Below are 20,706 nucleotides of genomic sequence, written 5' to 3'. Positions count from 1 at the left end.
TTGCTGTCAGACTGTCATATGCATGTTGTTCTTCCTCTTTAGAGGTTAAAACTATGTGAATCTTTATCCATATTTCTACTCTTCAGACTCTTCTGTGGGTTTAAAAATGATCTTTTGCAAAAAGTGTGTAGCTCAGGAAAAGCTCAGACTGGTTTCCTGCGTGTGCTAGGATGTCACTAAGGAATTTTCTGTTTCTAAAACTCACAAAGATGCATTCTTCAAAGAGAGCAGTTTGAGTCTGCATTGTTTGAATGTGTTTATGCCTCCTTATTCATGTTGAGACCTCGTACCCTTAAAGTATCCCTTTGGCATCTAGCGAGCTTATCCCAGCTTGTTCTTTCCTTTGTTTTTATTTATTTATTTATTTATTTTAAAATAGGCTCTTGGTTACATTTTAAACTCTGTGCTTTTTAATTTTTTTTTTTTTTCATATAGTCTCTCCTTCCTTTTGATGTAGCTGCTCACTTGATTTCCCTTTGCAGTGGCCTCTTTCTCTTCCATGTACCAGTCCAGTTGTCAAGGGAAGTTGCACAGGAGCATATCCTGGGCAGGTATATTTATATATCTTTAAGGGAAAAAAAAAAAAAAAAGTATTGCCATAGAAGAACACCTCTGATCCATAGAAAATGTATCCCTCATACTTCATTTTCCCCTTCCATGTCTCCTGTCTGTACCCAGTCTCATTACTCTCAACAAATGGGATCTTGACTAGCATGAAGAAGTCCAAGCCAGATCCAACATTTGCAAGTGCAGACAATTTCTTAAAGCAACTTTTGTTTTAGCTGGGGTGGATTGTGAGTCATGAGGCACAGTGTTAAATGACCTGTCAAAATGTCTGAGTGGCTTGATTAATTGAATTATTTATTTTCAGCTTCATTTTACAATTGGCTTTGTGTTCTGCTCAATGTAAAAGCTCCCACTTCTGAGCATAGTGTAGTATGCTACAGGACAAGCTACCCTGAAATGAAGTCCCATGCTACTCAGCCCACAGGAATCTGTCAGAATTGGACACAGAAAAGATAAAAGGAGCTGATTATATATATATCAGATATATATAAGTTTGACATTACAACAGATGCTGGTTAAAAGTTTTTTAAATAAAAAAAGAAGAAATATATTTCAGGGGAAAACCTGCTAAATTCTGGCTTTTTGGAGGCTCTATAGTAGTGTAAAATCTTTCTCCACTTCAGTAAAATTGACTTCGTAATTAAATGAAGTGGAGATCAAATTGCATGCCTTATGAGCACACCACCTGCATTGCTTTGATAATCTGCAATGCTTTGTGATTTTAATTAGAGGGTTGAAATGTCTTTCTGCCTTCTTTCCTTCACTGGAAAATTCTCTGTAGAGCAGCAGGGTATTCTTAACTGCTGGTTGTTGTTGACATAGGCCTCTTAAAGCAACACAAAGATGCTGCAGTAAAATATTTTTCTGTACTTCTCCTCTCTGCTTACGTTATTCTCTTCCCACCCAAAGAATAATTAGTGAGTGCTCACATTATTTAAAAACACCAGCAATCTTGGCAGTAGTGTAAGAGCTAGGGAAGCTTGGAAACGCTGGGTATGTGCAGGTGTGTTCTGGCTTGGACAGCTAACCAGATCAGCACGTTGTTTGGGTTTTTTTTGTTTTGTTTTGGTTTTGTTTTTTTTAGAAGGTATGTGTGTGCAATGCTAACTCTTAATTGCTTCTTTGAAATAACTTTGGTCCTGCGAGCTGAAATCAATCCAGGAAAAGCTGCTTTAGTGTTTGGGTTTTTTTTTTCTTTTTTTTTTTTTTTAATTTTGCTGATTTTCTTTTTTTGTGTGTGTGCGCTAATTTTTATTTTTTTTTTTTACTTTGGAAAACAAATCTTGGCCTTTCAGATTGGTCTTCCAGTCCCTTGTGTGCGTAATGGGAAGCCTCCTGTTCTCCAGCCTTTTCCTCAGGACAAAAAAGCAAGGCAAGAGGCGCCTTTGGTCAGACTCATCCCTGTGGTCAGGGTCACTGCCTGGAGTAGAGACAACGTTAAATGCTTCGATAACCTCCTCCACCGTAGGCAGGGCTTCCAAGGAGCTTTCTTGTCAGTGTGGTTTCATTAACCCTTTGTCTGATCAGATGGCATATGCAGGTTTCCCAGTATTGCTGCAGTGCATGCAAGTGCTCTTGCTCTCTTGTCCTTTCATATGTCTAGGGCTGAATTGTTTTGCTTCTACTGAGACATACTAGGAAAACTGCCAAACTGTAAGTAAATGGCTCCTAGTAAAATTTCTTATCTCCTTCTAGGCCACTACAAGGCACAGGAGCATTGCATTTCAATACAAGAAAAACCTACCTTTTTGCACACTCGCATAGAACTGATGTCTTCATTGCCTGGATAATGATGAACTTTTAATGCTAGTCTTGTACTTTCTTACATCTCTGTAGTTCCTGTCTGTCCTGATAACCGAGCATTGATGTACAAGGTCCCATTTCCTCATTCTGTCCCCTGCTTGTTCATCAGTAATAATTGGAAACAACTGCACTTATTTTGACCAAAGCAGACGCAGCCCTTTGCTGTGAGGGTAACGCCATCAGTTATTCTATACAAAAGGGGAACCAGGAGCAAGTCTGACATGACAAGAAATCAAAGAACCAGAGCACTCATTCAATATGGCCTTCCATTGAAATCCCATAGGGAAAAGGCTGGTACTTCAGAGGAGAGGATGGGGGCCTGCCGGTCTGTGCCTCTCTACAGACTTCAGTTCTTCTGCCTTGTGTCTCGATAGAATCAGCGGTGGTGCTGGAGGAAGGGAGCCCGTCGGAAATGGAGCTAAAGGAAACCGAGTCCCCAGCTGAGTCTCCAGAGAGTGAGGACATTGAGACTTCATGTTCTGAGCAGGTCCTGAGCGAGGAAAGGTTTGGTAAACCCCAGGAGTCTTACAGCAGGGTAAGAAGAAACAGGTTAATCAGTTCTGTCCTGTATGACAGCCCCGTCTTTAGACGCACGGGAGAATTGTCTGTGCTCAGATGAGTCCCTCTTGGCACCCTCTGAAAGAACTCACTAACAATACCAAAATGCACATGCAGTCATGATTGAGAGTTTGGATGGCTTGTGAGGGACTGCGTGCAGAGCAGCAACAGTAAATACCTGTTTTATGCAGGGTCCTCGATCTGCGTTGCTTTGTACTTGGCACCTTTCTGCTCATCTTTCACTGGAAGCGTCAGGGGGTGCCTCGAGCGTTACTGTTGTCAGCTTTTATCTGGCATATCAGGAAAACTGTTCATCTTTTTTTCTCCCTCTTTAAGTCCTCCTCAACCTCCAGCCAAGAAGAAAAATCTCTGAAGTCAGAAGACCTGGTGGAGGGTGGAATTCCCATCGGGAGAGTCCTGCCGTCAGAGGACGGCCGAACACTGGAGGAGCTTTCCTTCCAGCCGTCCCAGCCACTCAGCAAGTCGAGTTCTTCCCCCGAGCTACAGACACTGCAGGAGGTCCTCAAAGATGCAAATGGAAGAGAAGTAACAAGGAGGCTGAGCACAGAAGTGAAATCAAAATCCCAGTCTGGTAACCTGGAAGGGGAAGGGTTGGGCAGTTGGCTGGGCAAGGGGGAGGACGCCAGAGTGACTGGGTCAGGCGGGTTGGATGGCACCGGTCCTGTCACCTCGCCTCGCTCCCCCTCTGGGCACCGGCCCCGAGGATACACCATCTCTGACTCAGCCCCATCAAGGAGGGGAAAAAGGATCGAGAGAGATGCCTTCAAGAGCAGAACAGCAGCCTCCAATGCTGAGAAAGTACCCGGAATAAACCCAAGGTGGGTGGAGGGGCTTATCTGAAGCTAGAAATGATGAGCTCAGAATTGCTGCAGCCATGGCTGGATTCGTTCAAAGTGGTCTGCTGGTTTTGTGGGATCTACGAAACAGTATCTGATTAAAAAGAAAGATTAATCACCTGTTTTTTCCAGAGCTAATACAGGCATGTTAAACCCACTACCAACAAATTAACTTTGTGATTTAGGAAACAGGTCTCTTAAATGGTGAAAGAAATAGATAAATAGTTTCCTCATGTTCTTAATCTATCCTGATTTAGGGTCCAAATGCATGTGTAGCTTGAATGCAAGTCACCTAGAGTTAATTTTGCTGTGAACAGAATGAATTACTAGTCTTGCAGTTCAAGAAATACAATGTGCAAAATACTAAGAAGAAGGAAAAGAAAGGGTTATAATAGTTGCTTTTTGAGCTTTAGGTATTGGTAGTTGCCCAAAATTGCATTATGAGACAATCTTCATCTTATTGAGGGCAGGTAGAATGCAAATGTCTGTAAAATAATTTATCTGCTAGCCTAGAAATACCCCCCATAGCTGTGAGGCAGGAGTGCATTCCTACTCCTCCGTTCTGTGTAAAGATTGCCTTTTGAACGGGGAATTTGTGCAGCTGCCGCTCTTTGACATAACCATTGATTTTTATGACAGGGGTCTATTACAAACTGCAGGTAGTCCAGGCACCTAAAGTGTCTCTAGAAGATGAGTAATGCTCTGTTAGCATTTTAATTGCTCCTCTTTTTTCTTCTGTATTTAACGTACTCGCATACAACAGATCAAAATTGACTTAATTTTTATGGTAACAGGACTTTTTTCCCCCTCTCTCCCTTAGCTTTGTGTTTTTACAGTTGTACCACTCCCCATTCTTTGGCGATGAAAACAACAAGCCCCTTTTGTTACCAAATGAGGTAGGCAAGGATTTTTTTTTTTAAATTCTTGTAGTTAATTTTTCTAAACTCATTACTTTTTTTTAAGATAAATGATAGTAATGAATGTCCAGCTCAGATGGTGCGATTTACAGGTGTTTCCTACCAACAGTGCTACAGACGGGAGATTTTCTGTGCCGCAGTCCTGGTGGCTCCCGCTTCATGGCTCTGGATTGAATTTGAGATATTGGGAGATTTTGCTGGTGCTGTTTCAGAATCCCAGCCAGAAGGCAGGATGATTTGTGGAGTTTTGGTTTTCGCTGGTAGGAGGAGTGCAGGCTGAAAACTGAGCATTAGGTGATATTGGCAGAAGGCCACTAGACAAACCTGTCAGCCCTCCGTATATTTGGGAGTGGCCAAGAAGCTTTCTGTGGTCATATGAGAAATTAGTCATAAACTTTCTGGAGAAGTAGTGCTGGAATGGGGTTCTTGTGAACTGAGCACCACAGACCTCCTGCTGATGGTGTCCCCTCACTTTAGGTTTGGGTGGTCAGGCAGTAGGGAGCCTAGGTGAGATGAGGTGATGCCTTGTGCTAAAAATGTTCTTCAGAGCAAGAGACATGATAATTTTTCATGCCTGGAGCTTAAATGAAGATACGATGCAATTTGTCACGGCAAGTGCATCTAACCCGTGGATTTTGCCCAATTAATCTCATCTGAAGTATAAAACCAAGGAAGTGTGGTGACAGATGCCATATAGCACTGCTCTGTACCTTGGGCTGATGATGCACTGTGCCTTGCAGAACAGAGTAGGGCAGCATTCATCAAGGAAGACACAAGTGAAGGTCCGGGATCTGTGCTTACATTGTGCTGTCATTGTGCTGTCATTGTCCTGACAGTGGGTGTGTGGAGATAAGTTTTTAAAGATGTGACCGATGTTTTGATTGTAGACGTTTGAAAGATCGGTGCAGCTCCTGGATCAAATTCCTTCCTACGACACACACAAGATTGCAGTGCTCTACGTTGGAGAAGGCCAGGTGAGTTGTGTGCGGATGCATTAATCCTTTAACGCTTACATCTCAACAGAAGGCCAGGCACCACTACTCCAGCTGTGAGATTCGTCCTGCTCCTGCAGGACAGCCTTGCTTTTCCGTAGTTTCTTGCACTAAAAATCAGTGCCTGCGTGAAGCCCTTCTAGGAGGTTAATAACTCATGCTGATTGAGTGCTCTTAGCATTCAGTGTGGCACTCCCATGTTCTTATTTCCTAGAGCAACAACGAAATTGCAATTCTGTCAAATGAACACGGATCCTATCGCTATACAGAGTTCCTGACTGGGTTAGGGAAGCTCATTGAGCTCAAAGACTGTCAGCCAGATAAAATTTACCTTGGTGGCCTGGATGTGTGTGGGGAGGATGGACAGTTTACCTACTGTTGGCACGATGACATTATGCAAGGTAAGGTGGCTCCAGAAGTTGGAAGTGGAAGGATGGTCTCTTCTCATCTTAAGACTGACCTGCCTTGTACAAACTGTTTCCTTTCCAGGGATGTAGTAAAGATGACCTGGGGCTCTGCTCTCCTCCCGTTCTCCTCTGGTATCTCTGCAAGCCATGTGTTAAAGCTTGGGAGAGGTGCATACCTGCCTTATTTAAGAAAAAGAAAATCACACCACTTACCTTTAAAAGTGTCTGCTCTATTAAAGGTTGATATGGTTTGGTGTAGAGATTTGTAGAATAAGCTGTTTGTTCTTGAGCTGCTGTGAAGGCTGTTAATTGAGAGTAGTGCATGCATGTCAAAACTCTGCTAATCGTTTCTCTGAAGAACAGTATTGAAAGCAGGAGGGTTGTCATTACTGTGGTCATCGCTAATCGAACGGCAGCGTTACCCAGCTCCTGCAGCACCGAGCAGTGCAGATATCATCCAGGATCCAACAAGCTATGATGACCTTCCCAAATTTTTTTGTACAGCTCTCTGCATCCCAGTCATCGTACTTAGTCCGTTTCAGCAGAGCAGCTGCAGGTTACTCACTGTGGCCCTGGTGCTGTGCAGAGCTCAGTTAGGGGAAATCCTGGTTTAAGCTATTAACTCTTCCTCCTCAAACCAGATTCTACTCGCCAGGCTACTGTGGCCGTGGAAAAAAAACCCAGAAGTGCTTCTCCAGTCCCCTCTTCATTTCCTGTGAACAGATTGATAGCTACCCCAGCATGATGAGAACGCTTATTCCAGTATACGTCAGGCACGTGCTGAAAGCCAGGCCCTTAATTCACTTTGCTGAGCCTGGTGCTAGAGAAGACTGTGCAGGGCAGTACCTGAAAGCTCTGCTCTTGCCAATTTTTAGGGGCTGCCTTTTCGCTGGCCAGTGCGCTCTGTGCTCCAGGTACCACTGGAGCAGTCCAGAGGGACTGGATTCAGCTGTCACAAACAGGGACAAACCTGCCTAGGGAACACAACTTATTGTTTTTATTATTGCAGTGCTGGTAGTACTTTGTCTTCCAGACAAGTGCTGCATGTTGACCATTGCTGCTTGCAGCACTGCTTTCTCAGGCCAGCCTAAGGATTTTTCTGTTTCCCTTCAGCCATTTTCCACATTGCTACTCTGATGCCCACAAAGGATTTGGATAAATATCGCTGTGACAAGAAAAGGCACCTTGGGAATGATTTTGTTTCTATCGTTTACAATGATTCTGGAGAAGACTTTAAACTGGGAACAATAAAGGTACAAGATTTTACTTGTGGGTGTGTTATAAAGCAGGCATGTGGCTGTTTGTCAAACCTTAATCTGATGTGTGTTATCTTAACAAACAGTGTTGAGATCATGAGTGGAGGTTATTTGCCTTGGTGGGTTCACATGGCTAGTTCATGGCATTCACAAGAATCATGATGGCTGCCAGTAAAATGTATATGACGATGTTCCTGTTTCCTCATTAGGGTCAGTTCAATTTTGTGCACGTAATCATCACACCGCTTGACTACGACTGTAACCTGGTGACGCTGCAGTGTCGGAAAGGTAGGAGTCCCTCCAGCCTTTGTTCTCAGTCTTTCCTGCATTGGTGGTGCAATAACTGCCTTCGCTTTGCAGTGGTGTTGGGTTTCAAAAGTAAAAACGCCCAGGAGAAACTCTCTGAAACCAACTTGCTGCCCAGTTATGTCTGGATATGTCCTGTTCGTGTATCTTCCCCAAGAGAAGACGTATCTTCCCATTGTACCCCTCATACTATCTTCACGCTTAAGACAAAGTGCCAGCAGAGTAGAGCGGGTCCCTCCAACAATTCCTTGGGAGCACTGGAGGCGATGTGAGGTGGAGGTCCCTGTGGTTTGGCCTCTGCTGTCCTTCCCAGCACTGCAGGACCTGCTACTTGGGAACTGGTCACGGCTCCGTGCGAGTTCAGCAGTGCTGGTGCAGTGATCTGCAGGGACCTTTGCTTTCCTCTTCCCAAAGGGCACTTCTGGGGTGTTTTTCGCTCACGCTTTGGTTCATGTGATAAGGAGCCCAGCAGGCTCTCCTCAACCCGTTATGGAGCAGCCAGAATTTGAGAGCCAGTTGTGTTAAGTTGCAGTGCAAGTTCTGTTACAGTTGGAGCTGGAGAGCTCAATGGGAACTTCTGAGATTCTGTGATGCAATTCCTCAGGTTTATATTACTTACCTATTTAGTTACTGGCAACCTTTGGTTTGTTCTTCACTGTCTTACAAGAATTCTTTTCTTCTTCCTTTAAAACGAAGACATGGAGGGTCTTGTAGACACGAGTGTCGCTAAGATCATCTCCGATAAGAACCTGCCGTTTGTAGCCCGTCAGATGGCCTTGCACGCTAACGTGAGTACCCCTGAGCTCCCTGAGCCTTTGTCTTTTAGCTGGTGTTTTGGTCCATCACCATCGTCCAAGCAAATGAGTAGGGCTTGCTAGAGCAAGTAAGTTCTTTGCTTCAGTTATTGCTGTCAACCTTTAAGTCAGTTAGCACGTAAACAGTTATAACTTAGGGCTGTATTTCAGTTGCTGTCAAACTGAAATGCTGTATTAATTTTATTGGCTTGTTTATGTTAATGTGCTTCCTCTCTTTCCCTGCTTCTCCCCACCCTTCCCAAATTAGATGGCTTCCCAGGTTCATCATAGTCGATCAAACCCTACTGACACTTATCCATCCAAATGGATTGCAAGGCTTCGTCATATCAAGAGGCTAAGGCACCGGGTAAGTAACACTGTCTGTTCTTAGTGTTTAGAACTGGGCTCTACCGTAGAGTCTTATTACAAAGAAGGCACATAAAATAGCTACCAAAACTTGCTGAATAGGAGGAGGAATACGTGTATGAAGGTCAGAATCCAGGTCTTGTGGGAATGACAAGTGTAGCGATGTAGGTCTGGACTTGTGAGCTTCCGAACAGCTTCCCTGGTGGCAAGGGGCTTGGGGACCCTGGTATCTGGACACAGACCTGCACCCACTTGGCACCGTGCTAGGACTGGTAGGACAAGCTGTCCTGAGTAACCTGTCCTGCCCTGCCCAAAGCGGGAGAGGAAAGAGTTTCAGAGAATGGAGCTCATCTGTTCTCGTTTGACTTTCAGCTACGTGAAGAAACCCAGTACCAGACTCCTGGCCTTCCCCTGCAGATGCACCCATCTGCTCCGACAAAGCCCCCTCCCCAGATCCCTCAGGACCCTCCACCCACCTACGAGACTGGACAGAGGAAGCGGCTCATCTCCTCGGTGGACGATTTCACAGAGTTCGTGTAGATCCCAGCAGGTCGGTGTGTCTGTTCTGGGACGGACGAGGCAGCGAAAGCGTTTTACCTGCGTGCTGACTCCATGCGGCTGCGTGGACATAGAGGAGTAGGGTTTGGCAGGCGCAGTGCGGCTGTGCTGCTTGCATGTGGACTCAGCATTGAACCGTACCGGGAGGCTTGAGTGTGTCACTGTCTCAGCCTGCCGCTGTTGGCTGATGAGGACACTGTATCCCCAGCAGATGCTCCAAGAGAGGACCAACTCTACGTGTTTTGTTTTTATTTGGTTTGAGCTATTTCAAGGCTTCCATCTCTGATGGGAGCTTTCTTGCAGAACCTTTCTTTGGAATCCTTCCACACCAGTGCCTGGTGGGAGCAGGCAAGGTATGATACTCTGCACTTCATCACATAGTTGGAAGGTGTAGGAACTGTGGGAATTTTTACACCTTTATTGGGAATGAAGTACGAAGTACGGAAAAGCCAGTCACTGTTTTGAAGCGCCCTGGAATCCCAGCTCCTCTCCAGGCCTCGGTGCCTCTCAACACTTGACCTCTTCAGGCTCTCAGACTTGTTCTGCTGCCAGCTCTGATAAGAGTTAATTTGGGTTCTCAAGTGAGCTGCCAAACATGCTGCTTAAATTCCCAAGCATTTGTCTCCATTTTGAGAGATTCACAGCGAACGCTCCTTCATTCAGCAGAAACGATTTTGCTACCAGAAGTAACACAGAACAGGGAGGTGGATGCCACTCGCGGCACAGCAGAATGGCAGAGAGCTGGGCCACGAATGACCTGTGATGAACAGTCTGACCCACCGGGCCGACCGCAAGGATTTAGCCAGAGGCCAGACCTGGCTTCTAGGTTCAGCTGCAGAATTTCCACTGGTTGCAGTGATGCTGGGGATAACTCTTGTCCTTCTCAGTGCACCCGGTAAACCCCTTTTCGAAAGACTGTTGACATGTCTCGGGGCATCATCGCCGAGCGAGTTTTGCCTGTTGCACTAACGCATAGTGACAGTCTCTCCTCCTGGGACCTTGGCTGTTGAAGCGGTTACAAGCGGTCCCTTCAGTGCACGCGTGTACAGGTGGAATGGGATTATGTAGCCCATCTTGTGGTGAGATGGGCACCAGACACTACACTACCAAACTGGGAGAAACCATGTAAGCTGGACTATACTGTGAGTACTTTATCTCCTGCTTTGTCAGTAAAGGGGAAGTGTGGCTTTTTGGTAACGGTAACAGCAGCGCCCTTGCAATGGAGATGAAGACAAGTGCAATCTGCAGACGGAACTGTGAAGTGACAGGCGAAAGGACAAAAGTGATGCTACTAGCTTGTGCAGGGCTGTTTGGGAACTCTAAGTGTATGTTGTGTTCTGAGTGTTTCTAAGTCGTGAAGGAAATAAAGTATTTGTATGGTCAGTGTGTTCTTGCTGGCCTGGGAAGATTCAAACTGCGTTTCGTAATGATGTCAATTCCTTCCTCCTTTCCCCTTTCAGGTTTCCGATCCCTATCGCTCATATTTCAGTAACCACCAGCCGTGCTGGACATGGTGCGATACCTGGCTGTGTTCCAGCCCCTGTACCAGGGGTATTCGCCCTGGTTCAGCTTCAGGTCACCTCTGCAGCAGCGGGGGGGGGGGGTTTCTGTCAGTGTTTCCCACCGCAGGTGAGCCAGGGCAGCTCGCTTGCCCTCGGGGGTGTTTGTGCAGTGGCAGCCTGGGGCCGAGCGAGCCCTTGTGCCATACTCTGCCTTGGGTGGGTCTCCTTGACATTGAGCGCAGCCCCTTCACTGACAAGCTGGCGTCGCTGATTCCAGCCCAGAGCTGCCCTCGTCAGCTGGCTGATTTAGGAAAGTGTCTTGTATTGTGCAGGAGACCTTAATTAAAATTCCGGTCACAAAGAGAATGACAGCGGGGTGGGGAGGAACGGCTCTGGACTAGCTCTGGCTAGCGCTGCTTTGCGCCTGTGCCTTTGCTGAGCTCTCGCTGGTAGCGGTGAGTGGCCTGGAGTGAGCGTAACAGAAGCACCAGAGCCAGGTCGTAGCAGTCATCTTTTATTTGACCTTGTCATTTTTTAAGAAACATCCCCACAGTTACAAAATACGATATTTTTGTTTGCAGTGAAATGCTGACCAGACAGTAACAGTTGGCATATTGGTCACAATCATCTGTTCTTTTTTTTTTCTTTTTAAAAAAAAGCACTTATATAAGTCCCTCCCTCTCCCTTTTAAACTAATGGATAGGGGGTTTTTATTTAAGCAGCTTGATACTGTTGCATCTCTGTGAGACTTAAGACAATAAATAAGAAACCATATCTCGGTGACTACAAACACAGAAATATACATTCAGGAGTATTTATTGGCTAGGGCTGCAAGTCAAGTTTATTGCTGTCGAGGGTCTAACTCCATGACTAGTAACTCCGGCTGCAGCTAAGCGCATGTATACGCGGTACCTTAGCTGGGACAGTGAAGGAACCCTGTCAGTGTTGCTATAGTTTGTACAAATAAATGCTGCGGTGAGAACTGTGATTGCTTGAAAGCTGTCAGGGGTGCCCACCACGCACGTGGGCCCTCGCGGAGGTGTTTGGCTTTTCAAGAAACAACTGTGGGTTCCAGAGCTGCTCTCCGTACTTCAAGTGAAGGAAAGAAGTAGGGCAGTTGTCTTATCCTGGTTCTGCTCCTCTTTGAGTAGAAGCACTTCGTAAGTCACACGCATCAAGTCACACTCACACACACGCAGAGCAAGCTTGGTAAGAAACAGGCACTTGGGAACAAAAATCCTGACGCTTCACTGGGGGAGCATCCTTGTTCCACCCGCTCGCTCGCCTCCCGTTAGCTTATTAACGGCTGTTCTGAGCAGTCGCGTCCCTGCTTGCCCCTGCCTCTTGCCTCCGTCTCCTTCCTGCGCTTAACTCCTATCAATCACCAACCTCTTTTAAAGGACCATACTCAAGCTGTGGGGGTGGGGGGGGCTGAGAAGGGAACTGTTGGTTCTTGAAAGGAACGTTTTGGGTCTTGAAGACGCAAGAGATTTCCAAGACCTGCTTGGTTCATTTTACTCACTGAACGCTCCTGCCTGGGTCCGGGCATGTTGCTCCACGGCGGCAGGGAAGGGCTGCGCGGGTGCGGCCGGGGCAGAGCTGGAGGTGAAAAGTGGCCGTTCTGGTGGGGCTGTGCTTAGGAGATCTCCCAGGTAAGAACCCAAAGGAGCGTAGGAGCTGGTGGCCCACCCAGCAGCACCTGCCAGCGAGTGCTTTCCTACGCTAACCCTCCTTTTTCCATCTCTCTGCTGGCCAAAAAATGCCTGGGGTGGTAGAAGACGAGCAACCTGCTTTTGTCTTTGTGGGTAGTTGCCATTCATGCAAGTAAATACTCCTCCAGTGCCTTTTCTTTTGAGGCATGGCCAAAGAGTCAGAAACTTTGGCTTTAAGGACAGGAGTAGAACAGAGTTCCTGAGTTTCACCCAGGGCCTGTGCTTAGGGCTTTTGCTTTATAACCACGTCCTTCCCAGCCCCAGGGAGGACGCACCCGAGGGGCAGTGAGCTTAGCAGCTGGATGCGACTGCGGACGTGTGCCCAGTGCCGTTACCGGAGCTGCAGTGCCACACCCCAGGGATTCTGGTACATCTCACAGCTGCTCCTTTTACTGCCTTAGGGGTTTTTGGACACGGCTTGCAGGCACTCGCACCAGCACCGTACCTGTCACCAAGAGCGAGCCGTGGGCATCTACCAGCGTTGAGCCTGGTGGCTGTGCCGCTTGGTTAAGTAAAAGGAACCAAAAATTACAAGGCCAATAGTGTTAGATCTTTGACTGGAAAACCAGTTTTATATACCAGAAGAGTTCTGGGGAAGATGGAGCTCTTTGTAAAAGGAGTAACAAATCACTTCTGCACCACGCACAAAGCTTACTACCGCCAGCACTGGGCCCCGTCCCTGGGCTCCCCTGGGCTCTGCAGACCTCGCTGCTGGTTCTACCTGCTCCAGGCACCTGCTGCCTCCAAGCTGGAATCCTCCATCTCCAACGGCTGCTACCGAACTCTAGGCACTCCTTGGTCATCTCCTCTTCTACCTGCCTGTTCCTTCCCATTATGAGAGCTTTGTGGTTACCAGTTTTAGTTTTCCCCCCTCTGCACTCTTACATCCCTCTGCGCAATCTGCTCATTCAACAACCTCTGTGGTGACCAACAACCATCTCACTTTAAGTGATCTTCAAGCTACAGCACGCTCGTTTTCTCCTGCCCACATCCTTCTGCAACCTTTCCTTCATAGTAACTGAGTTTTTCAAAGGTAACTTACAGCAATCCTAAAGCCATCACCAAGAGCACCCCAGCGTCCTCCTGCGTCCTCCTTCAGTCACCCGTAAGGGACGTGGGCAGGTGCCTGGAGCCAAGGAAGCCCATGGACAGCTGGAATGAAATCTTCTTTAAAAGTATCTAACGCAGCGTGGCAGAAGTGCTGGGAGCTGGGAGGTGATGCCATTGGCAATGGAAGCGTCTGAGAAGACCCCTCTCTCTGCCCAGAAAGCTCTCCCCTGCCAGGGGCACGGGAAGGATGCTTCCCGGACCACCAGCAGAGGCAAAGATGCAGTCTAAGCCGAGGCGCGCTGCCCGCCTGGTCTCGCTGCCCAGGGCTTCCCTCCAAGCCTCTTTCTGACATTTCCAAAGCACGGAGCAGGTTTGGGAACACACCAACTAGCACACCGCGGGGCTGCCCGTCCCCTGCCACGCTCCGCTCCACCTGCAGGGACTGGCCCAGAGCCAGCCCGGCCGAACCTCAGCTGGGAGGAGAGCACACGCACCACATGCACACAGACACCGAATACTTTATATACACGGGACATTCCCAGGAAGAAGCACTTAATACATCCTTTAAATAACTCTGACAATAGTATTCTGTCTCCTATCTACATGTTTCAAACACATTACCGATGCTATGAAAATATAGCAAACATACAAAAATATATACATTAAAAAAAAAAACACCACCATATAAATTACTTACAATATACATAACGTGAAATGGTGATGATGACGTGAACGCAGGCCCTGGGGAGGCTTCAGCCGCTGCTCAGCACCCCTGTGCTGCGAGCAGGGGGTGCCCCGCGGCCCAGCCCCTCCCCAGCCGGGCACGGCGAGCACAGGCCAGCTGTAGCCCAGTGCACGGCGAGTCCTGGGGAACCGCGGGGTGCCGGGGCTGGAAGGACCCCGACAAAAGCTCCCTTAGGGCTTCGCCTGCCTCCCCTGGCACCTTTGTGCTTCTCGTAGGGAAGATGCCCGGAGGTACCGGCACGGCTGCCTCAGGCTGGGGCGTGCTGGGGGCTGCGTTCACCTCATCAGCGCTCGCTCATTTCAGTTTATGATTTAAACAAACAAACAAAAAAAATACTGCTTTTGTGATATATTATCCCGTTCTTGTTAGATCGCATGTGTCATTGTTAGCCGAGGAAAGCATTGTTTAAAGTGCTGGGCAGAAATACGAACAAGTAAACCAAAAAAATACATATACTTACGTCAATACATTCCTTGGATTAGAAAAGCCAAGCAGGCAGCAGCGCCCGCACCCCGTGGGCCACCGGGGCGAGCGCTGGCGGGCAGGGGGCGGGTGGGGACCGCAGCGAAGCCAGCACGTTGGCAACCCCACGCTCAGAGACGGCTGAAAGCAGCCCGAGGTCTCCACACCCCTCGGGCTGAGCTGCTGCTCATTGTCCCCTCCGAGCCTGGCCGGGTAGCAGGGCTGGCAGCTCGCTGCAGCTTGCAATGTCATTTGTTTTAAATATGGGATTTCTTTAAATACACATAATAGTACCAATTTCTGGAGAATAAAAGTAGCCAATACTGGAAATTAACTGATCTGGGTGTAGATATCATTTATCTATATCTATATATATTTATGCTTAAAAAAAAAAAAAAAAAAAGATGGGTTAAATATCTTCTCGAAACCTGTAGCTTTCCTCCACAGTGTGTCTGGTCGACAAAAATCCAAGACTCAGTTCAAACCTTCAAGGCCTGGGGCTCTCCTCTTTCCATCCGGCACAGCCAGCGGGGAAGGGAGGTGAGCTTTGTCCCGGTCACCCTGTGCCAGTCCCCAGTAAAGTGTCCTTGTGACAGTCGCCGTAGGCAGGCTGTTTGCAGAGGGGGCCATTTAACAAAAGAGACGACTTTTTAATACTGCCCTACCCCAACAGGGATTTTCTGCGCGCTGACCGTACCCCGCGCAGCCTTCCCCAGCTGTCCCCGAGGGAAAGGCTCAGCCTTCTCCAACCAACCCTTAATGCTGGAAACCACCAGTAGGAAGGTCAGCCCATCGGTGCGGACGGTCAGGTCCGTGGAGGATGGCGGCTGTGGCAGCCACGTTGCAGGCAGCGGCCCCGTGCGCCCCGGCAGGCACAGCCGCCACGGCGGGAGCTATCAGAAGCGGCAGCTCCTGAGGCTCCAGGTCTGCACGGCAGGCACAGCCCACCCTTCGCAAACCCCTTCCCAGGCGCTCTCTGCCCTCCGAGGGCATTGCTCCCCGCGACGCCCAGCACGCCGCCTGTTACTTGACAGTGGGGTGCACCCTGTTCTTGGCCCGGAGAGGCCGTTTCTTCTTCACCGCCGGAGCCACAGCGGCATAGGGTTTGTGTGGGGGCAGCACGGAAGCCGCCACGCTGATGCCTCTGCTAGCTCGAAGGAGCCGGCTGGGCACAGAGCCCCTGCTGCCTGGTGGGGCGGCAGGAGAGTGGGGGGACAGCGGGGCGTCCCGCGACGGCTGCAGGTCCATGTCGGAGGAGGTCTCGGGTGAGGGCCCCTGCTCCGTGCTGCCTGCACAGTACCTGCTCAGGACATCCTCCGACGTCTGGGTGTACCTCCTCCTGGAGCGGCGGCTCTGAGAGCCCTCCAGCTGGTGCTCGATGCGGTACACGTCCTCTGTCACCTGGTTGACCCGGTCAAATTGGGCGAGCAGCATCTCAAAGAGGGAAAGGAGGCGCTGGATGTCAGCGTCCACTTCCAGGCTGTCCCGGGTGCTCAGCACAAGGCTCAGCCCATCCAGCTGGCTGGAGGAGGTGGAGGCCCTGGAGCTGTCAGAGGCAGCGCTGGGAGTGGGGCCCCGAAAGGACTTGGAGTCACTGGAGTCTCGGGACGGCAGCGGCTCCATCCCTTCGAACCTCACCTTGTGCCGGAACTGGAAGAGAAGAGGGGAGCAGGGGCAGAGTTATTTCAGGAGCTGGTACGTGGGAACTGTGGGCGCTGTGTCCCGCTCCAAACAGCCCCAGGGCTGCTCCCAGCCACTCCTGGTGGGCCAGGACACGGCATGGACCCGGGGACAGATCCCAGATAAAAACACAAGGAACTGTGGGACTGAGAACTGGCAGCAGATGCCCCTACAACGCCCCATTGCTAACCCAGCTCTTGGGCCTCCAGGAACAGCCACTGCTCCAGCCCTCACCTGCCAGAGCAACCTGACTGTGAGCAGCAGTGGGAAGTAGCCAGAGGCTAAGGATGGTGGACGTTGATTCTCTGCAAACGTCTGCAGCCTGCTGCCGGGCCCCTTCTCCACGGAGTCTCCCAGGCTGCACTCACCTCCTTGGCTTTGCTGAAGCCCATCCACATTTTCAGCCTGCGCACGAAGAGCTCCACCATCTCGTAGTCCTGGGGCTCGAAGGCAGGGCGGTACAGCTCAAAGTGCATTTCCCGGTAGCTGTAGATGAGCACCACGGTGAACAGCCTCAGCACAATCCACACCTCCAGGATGATGTAGCTGGTGCAGAACAGGTAGTAGAGGCCTGAGGACTCGGGCAGGCAGGGGCGGAGGTTCACGCTGCCCCGCAGCATGGCAAAGAGCAGCAGGAGGCTGCTGCCGACACTGCGGAAGGACTCTGAGGAGGAGGAGAAGAGCTGCAAAGGGGACATCGGAGATGTAATGAGAAGGCATCAGTGGCAAAATGTTCCCCTGACCCCCGATACTCACTACCCCGTCTTACAAAGCATGAGCCCTGAGGAGCGGCCCACAAATTGGCTGTGACAGGGACAGGCCACAGACACAGCCCCTGGCCAAAGCCGCCTGGCCCGTGGCAGCCAAGAGCACCCTGCGCAGGCTGGGCACTGGAGCACCCGGCGGGCCCGCTGGGCTTCGCTCCCAGTCATGGCGTGGGACAAGGGCCAACGCGACCCCGGGCAGCCCTTGCTGGAAGCCAGCTGCTCTGCAAGGCGAGGCGGGGACAGCAGGTAGTTACCAGGAAGCCGAGCTGAGCGTAGGCCAGGATGAGGATGGCGAACGCCAGCCCCGCAGCGGTCAGCTCCTTCGCGGACTTCTGAAAGGTTTTCCCAAACGCGGACCACTGCCTGACAAAACGCAGCTGCTGGGCAGCCTAGGACCAAGAGAGAGGATGGTGTTACAACACGGGCCCATCACAGAGGCTGCTGCGAGATCCTTCCAGCTCAGGGAAGGGTCTTTCAAACACCTCTACAAGTCTGAGAAATGCAAACTCTGGCAGAGCAGAGGACATGCTAGCCAACGGGCTCCTTGCAGACAAAATCATCCCATCAGCCACGCTCGGCTGAATTCCCCAAGGGAACGGAGGGCCCAGAGGCTTTAGGGACCCAAAGTGCTACAGCAGAGATGCGTGTGGCATCACTGCCCACCACCTCTGTCCCGCAGTAGAGTCTGGACGTGGCAGCGGCCCCGTTGCGTTTGATCAGTGCCTGGCACAGCAGGACCACAGTCTTGCATCTGTTTTTACTTCAGGACCCTTTGCTGCCCCTGCCGTGGGACTGTGCATGGATGACGAGCTGGCACAGTGGGACCAAAGCACGCATCCCTGCCCATGCGCTGCTCCCACCCAACCCTCTCCATACCTGCACAGTCAGGAGGAAGAGGAGGGACGCAGCCAAGGTGCTGAAGACGGTGTTGAGAAAGGCCACTTGGTAGAAGTTGGTGAAACCCTTGCGGTTGTTGAGGTACTTGAGCCACTGCTGGTCAGCAAGGGTGGCTTGGCTGAGGTGCACCACCACGGTGCAAGTGGTGAGGAGGATGAAGACCCACTGGCCGTAGTTGCCCCATAGCGTGAAGTAGGCTCTGCCTTCCTTCTTGATGGACAGCGACTCAGACACCACAAAGTAGACCACAAACATCATGAGGAAGACCTAGGGGAGGAATGGAGAGGTTACCAGGGAAGGAGAGGGCAACGCTTGACTGCTGCGCTGCACCGGGGGACCCTGCAGCACCCCAGGACAGCAAAAGCCCCAGGTACTAGGCTGAGGTCTGCCAGCCTACAGCCAGAGCACGCCCCCAAGTCCTGCCATGCCTTCCTCGCTCCCTCCTGCCCTAGCAGTGAAGCTCCCCAAAGCACATCCAATTCAGTTACGGCGGGTGGCAGCACCCAGGGGAAGAGGGCTCTGCTTCCACTGAACCCTGGCCCAGGCAGGGTCTCTGGGGACATGGCTCAGCTGGCTGATGTCCCCGCTGAGGACAGAAGAACAAAAGCCTCAAGTTTCCACAGTGACAGGCATGAGTTCAAGGAAGCAAAAAGCTGAGACAAGACCAACAAACGCTGCCAGACAGGAGGAATCTCCTTCCCCTCAGTGGTGCCAGGGATGTTTTCTTTGTGCTATCCAGGCCTGGAAGCGGAGTGGTGACAGGCATGGGGACAAGTGGCCTCAGGGAGGGGAGCTTTAGTCCACAGTGACCAAGGCTGCGCTTCCGCAAGCCCAGGCAATGGGTCCCCAGAGCCCTCTGTGCAGTGACTGGGAGGGACAAGGAGTGCAGAGGGGAAGTAACACACTGACCATCATGAGAAGCTGCAGCGTGACACCCCCGCTGAGCCGCAGCAGCGGGAAGGGGCTGATGGTGACAGCGGCGATGGCCTGGCCAGCCCCCAGGAACTCCAGCTGGAGGGTGACGGCAGCATGCAGGTCCACGCTGGGGTTATACTGCATCAGCTCCACAAAGACTGCCCGGCTCCTGTGGAGGGGAGGAGAGCAGCTCAGGGCACTGGGACGACACCAGCTCTGGGCTTTGGTGCTGCTGTTTTGTAGGATCACAGATCCTCTACCCCCGTGACACTCCAGCAGCACCCCTTAAAAACCTGGGTGACAGCAGAACATTTCCTTCACCCCTGCCACACTTACATGTTGTCGATCCAAGTGTGCTTCTGAAGGAAATTCAGCTGAGCCCTGCTTTCCTCTAGCGAAGCCCCCAGCTCCTGGACGTAACCGCTGCTATCGTAGAAAGAGATGTAACCCCAGTACCAGACCCTGCCGAGGAAGAGGAGCCATGGGGTGAGAGCTGAAGGACAGAGCAGACGCTGATATGCTCTCCTACACGGCAGGCCAGGAGCAAGCGTGCAGATGCAGACCCTGACCCCTGTGCTGCACATCCAAGGGCAACAGCTGCCTCGTTATTTATTTCACAAGACAAGTTACAGAAGTGCATTGACCCACCTCAGTGTTCCCAACCTCAGAACAGCCCCAAGCCCTGTGGTGCCCCAGACTTCAAGACAGACGCATCCACGAACAAACCAGAGCAGAAACCAAAATGATTTAATGCCAGTATGCTGGTAAAGGCCAATCTCCCATAACTCACTTTAACAGAAAGCTAGCGCTGCTCTGTGGTCTCTGTGGGTGGCTGCGTTACCTTGTTCTGCAGCTTGTCTCTGCCCTTGAAGCTGGAGAGTTGAACCCTCTGCCCCCGGGCCCCCGAGAACAGCACTACGCTGCCGTTCAGACAGCTCAAGGCGACATGCACATCTCCAGGGAAGCTGGGTGAGCGGCAGCTACACGCCTCCCACCATTCACACTGCCAGCGTGGATGAGTTCAGGGAAGGCCTTCGGCATTTCTGTGTTTATTTGGACTTTGCCAGGCTCAGGGGCTGCAGTCAGCCTCACTGAGGCGAGGGCTGGGAACCACCCAGGGCACCAAATCAACTGTAAGGATGCCACGTCTTTGGCAGACGGAGCGGGGGGTATAGGTGCAGGCTGGGCAGCTCCTTACCCCGTCAGGTCGGGTGGCGAGTAGGACCACGCAGCCGTCACGTTCATGGCCGCCCTTTCCCAGCCAGCTGCGTAGTCAGCGGTAGAAAAGCTGTGCGAGTCGGTGCAGTTCCTCCCGGCAGCCGTGCCCACACCATGGAGGACGTCCTGGGCGCTGCGCTGGCACTCGTCTGGAATGAGACCAACGCTGTCATCCCATGGGGAGCCCAACGCAGCCAAACAGTGCCGGGGCACACAGCTGACCTTCCACACTCAGCAGCTCCCTTCTTCCCAAGCCCCCGCCATGTCCTCAGTCACACCTCCAAAAATCAAGTCAACCTCTCGCCTTAGTGTAAATCCTCACAAGCGACCGCCCCAGTTCGTTTCACCTCTGGAGGCAGCAGAACCAGAGGCACACT

The 20,706-nt window shown here is 50.7% G+C and overlaps 2 protein-coding genes across 12 annotated transcripts in view; one reads left to right on the top strand and one right to left on the bottom strand.

Annotated features, from left to right (window-relative positions):
* Nucleotides 1-10,790, top strand: part of TSC2 (TSC complex subunit 2) — a 35,930-nt gene extending 25,140 nt beyond the window's left edge. For 8 of the 9 annotated variants that reach the window (XM_072877988.1, XM_072877987.1, XM_072877990.1 and 5 more), the window contains 10 exons: nt 2,745-2,905; nt 3,265-3,767; nt 4,606-4,681; nt 5,590-5,676; nt 5,909-6,095; nt 7,215-7,354; nt 7,567-7,645; nt 8,360-8,451; nt 8,726-8,824; nt 9,196-10,790. In XM_072877988.1, the coding sequence (XP_072734089.1) occupies nt 2,745-2,905; nt 3,265-3,767; nt 4,606-4,681; nt 5,590-5,676; nt 5,909-6,095; nt 7,215-7,354; nt 7,567-7,645; nt 8,360-8,451; nt 8,726-8,824; nt 9,196-9,363 (1,592 nt within the window). In that variant the 3' untranslated portion in view covers nt 9,364-10,790. Of the gene's footprint in view, nt 1-482; nt 552-2,744; nt 2,906-3,264; nt 3,768-4,605; nt 4,682-5,589; nt 5,677-5,908; nt 6,096-7,214; nt 7,355-7,566; nt 7,646-8,359; nt 8,452-8,725; nt 8,825-9,195 lie in introns of all 9 variants that reach the window. The other variant, XM_072877992.1, reaches the window with a different exon arrangement.
* A 591-nt stretch (nt 10,791-11,381) lies between these two features.
* The window catches only part of PKD1 (polycystin 1, transient receptor potential channel interacting), a 100,789-nt gene continuing 91,464 nt past the window's right edge, over nt 11,382-20,706 (bottom strand). For all 3 annotated transcript variants that reach the window (XM_072878692.1, XM_072878693.1, XM_072878694.1), the window contains exons 40-46: nt 20,310-20,478; nt 19,448-19,573; nt 19,106-19,280; nt 18,176-18,463; nt 17,554-17,688; nt 16,901-17,215; nt 11,382-16,502 (exon numbers count right to left, since the gene is read on the bottom strand). In XM_072878692.1, coding sequence (XP_072734793.1) covers nt 15,876-16,502; nt 16,901-17,215; nt 17,554-17,688; nt 18,176-18,463; nt 19,106-19,280; nt 19,448-19,573; nt 20,310-20,478 — 1,835 coding nt within the window. In that variant the 3' untranslated portion in view covers nt 11,382-15,875. The remainder of the gene's footprint in view (nt 16,503-16,900; nt 17,216-17,553; nt 17,689-18,175; nt 18,464-19,105; nt 19,281-19,447; nt 19,574-20,309; nt 20,479-20,706) is intronic.

The sequence above is a fragment of the Ciconia boyciana genome, chromosome 13 (genome assembly GCF_034638445.1).
Source record: "Ciconia boyciana chromosome 13, ASM3463844v1, whole genome shotgun sequence".
Classification (NCBI taxonomy): domain Eukaryota; kingdom Metazoa; phylum Chordata; class Aves; order Ciconiiformes; family Ciconiidae; genus Ciconia; species Ciconia boyciana.
This window is presented reverse-complemented; position numbering and strand designations above follow the sequence as displayed.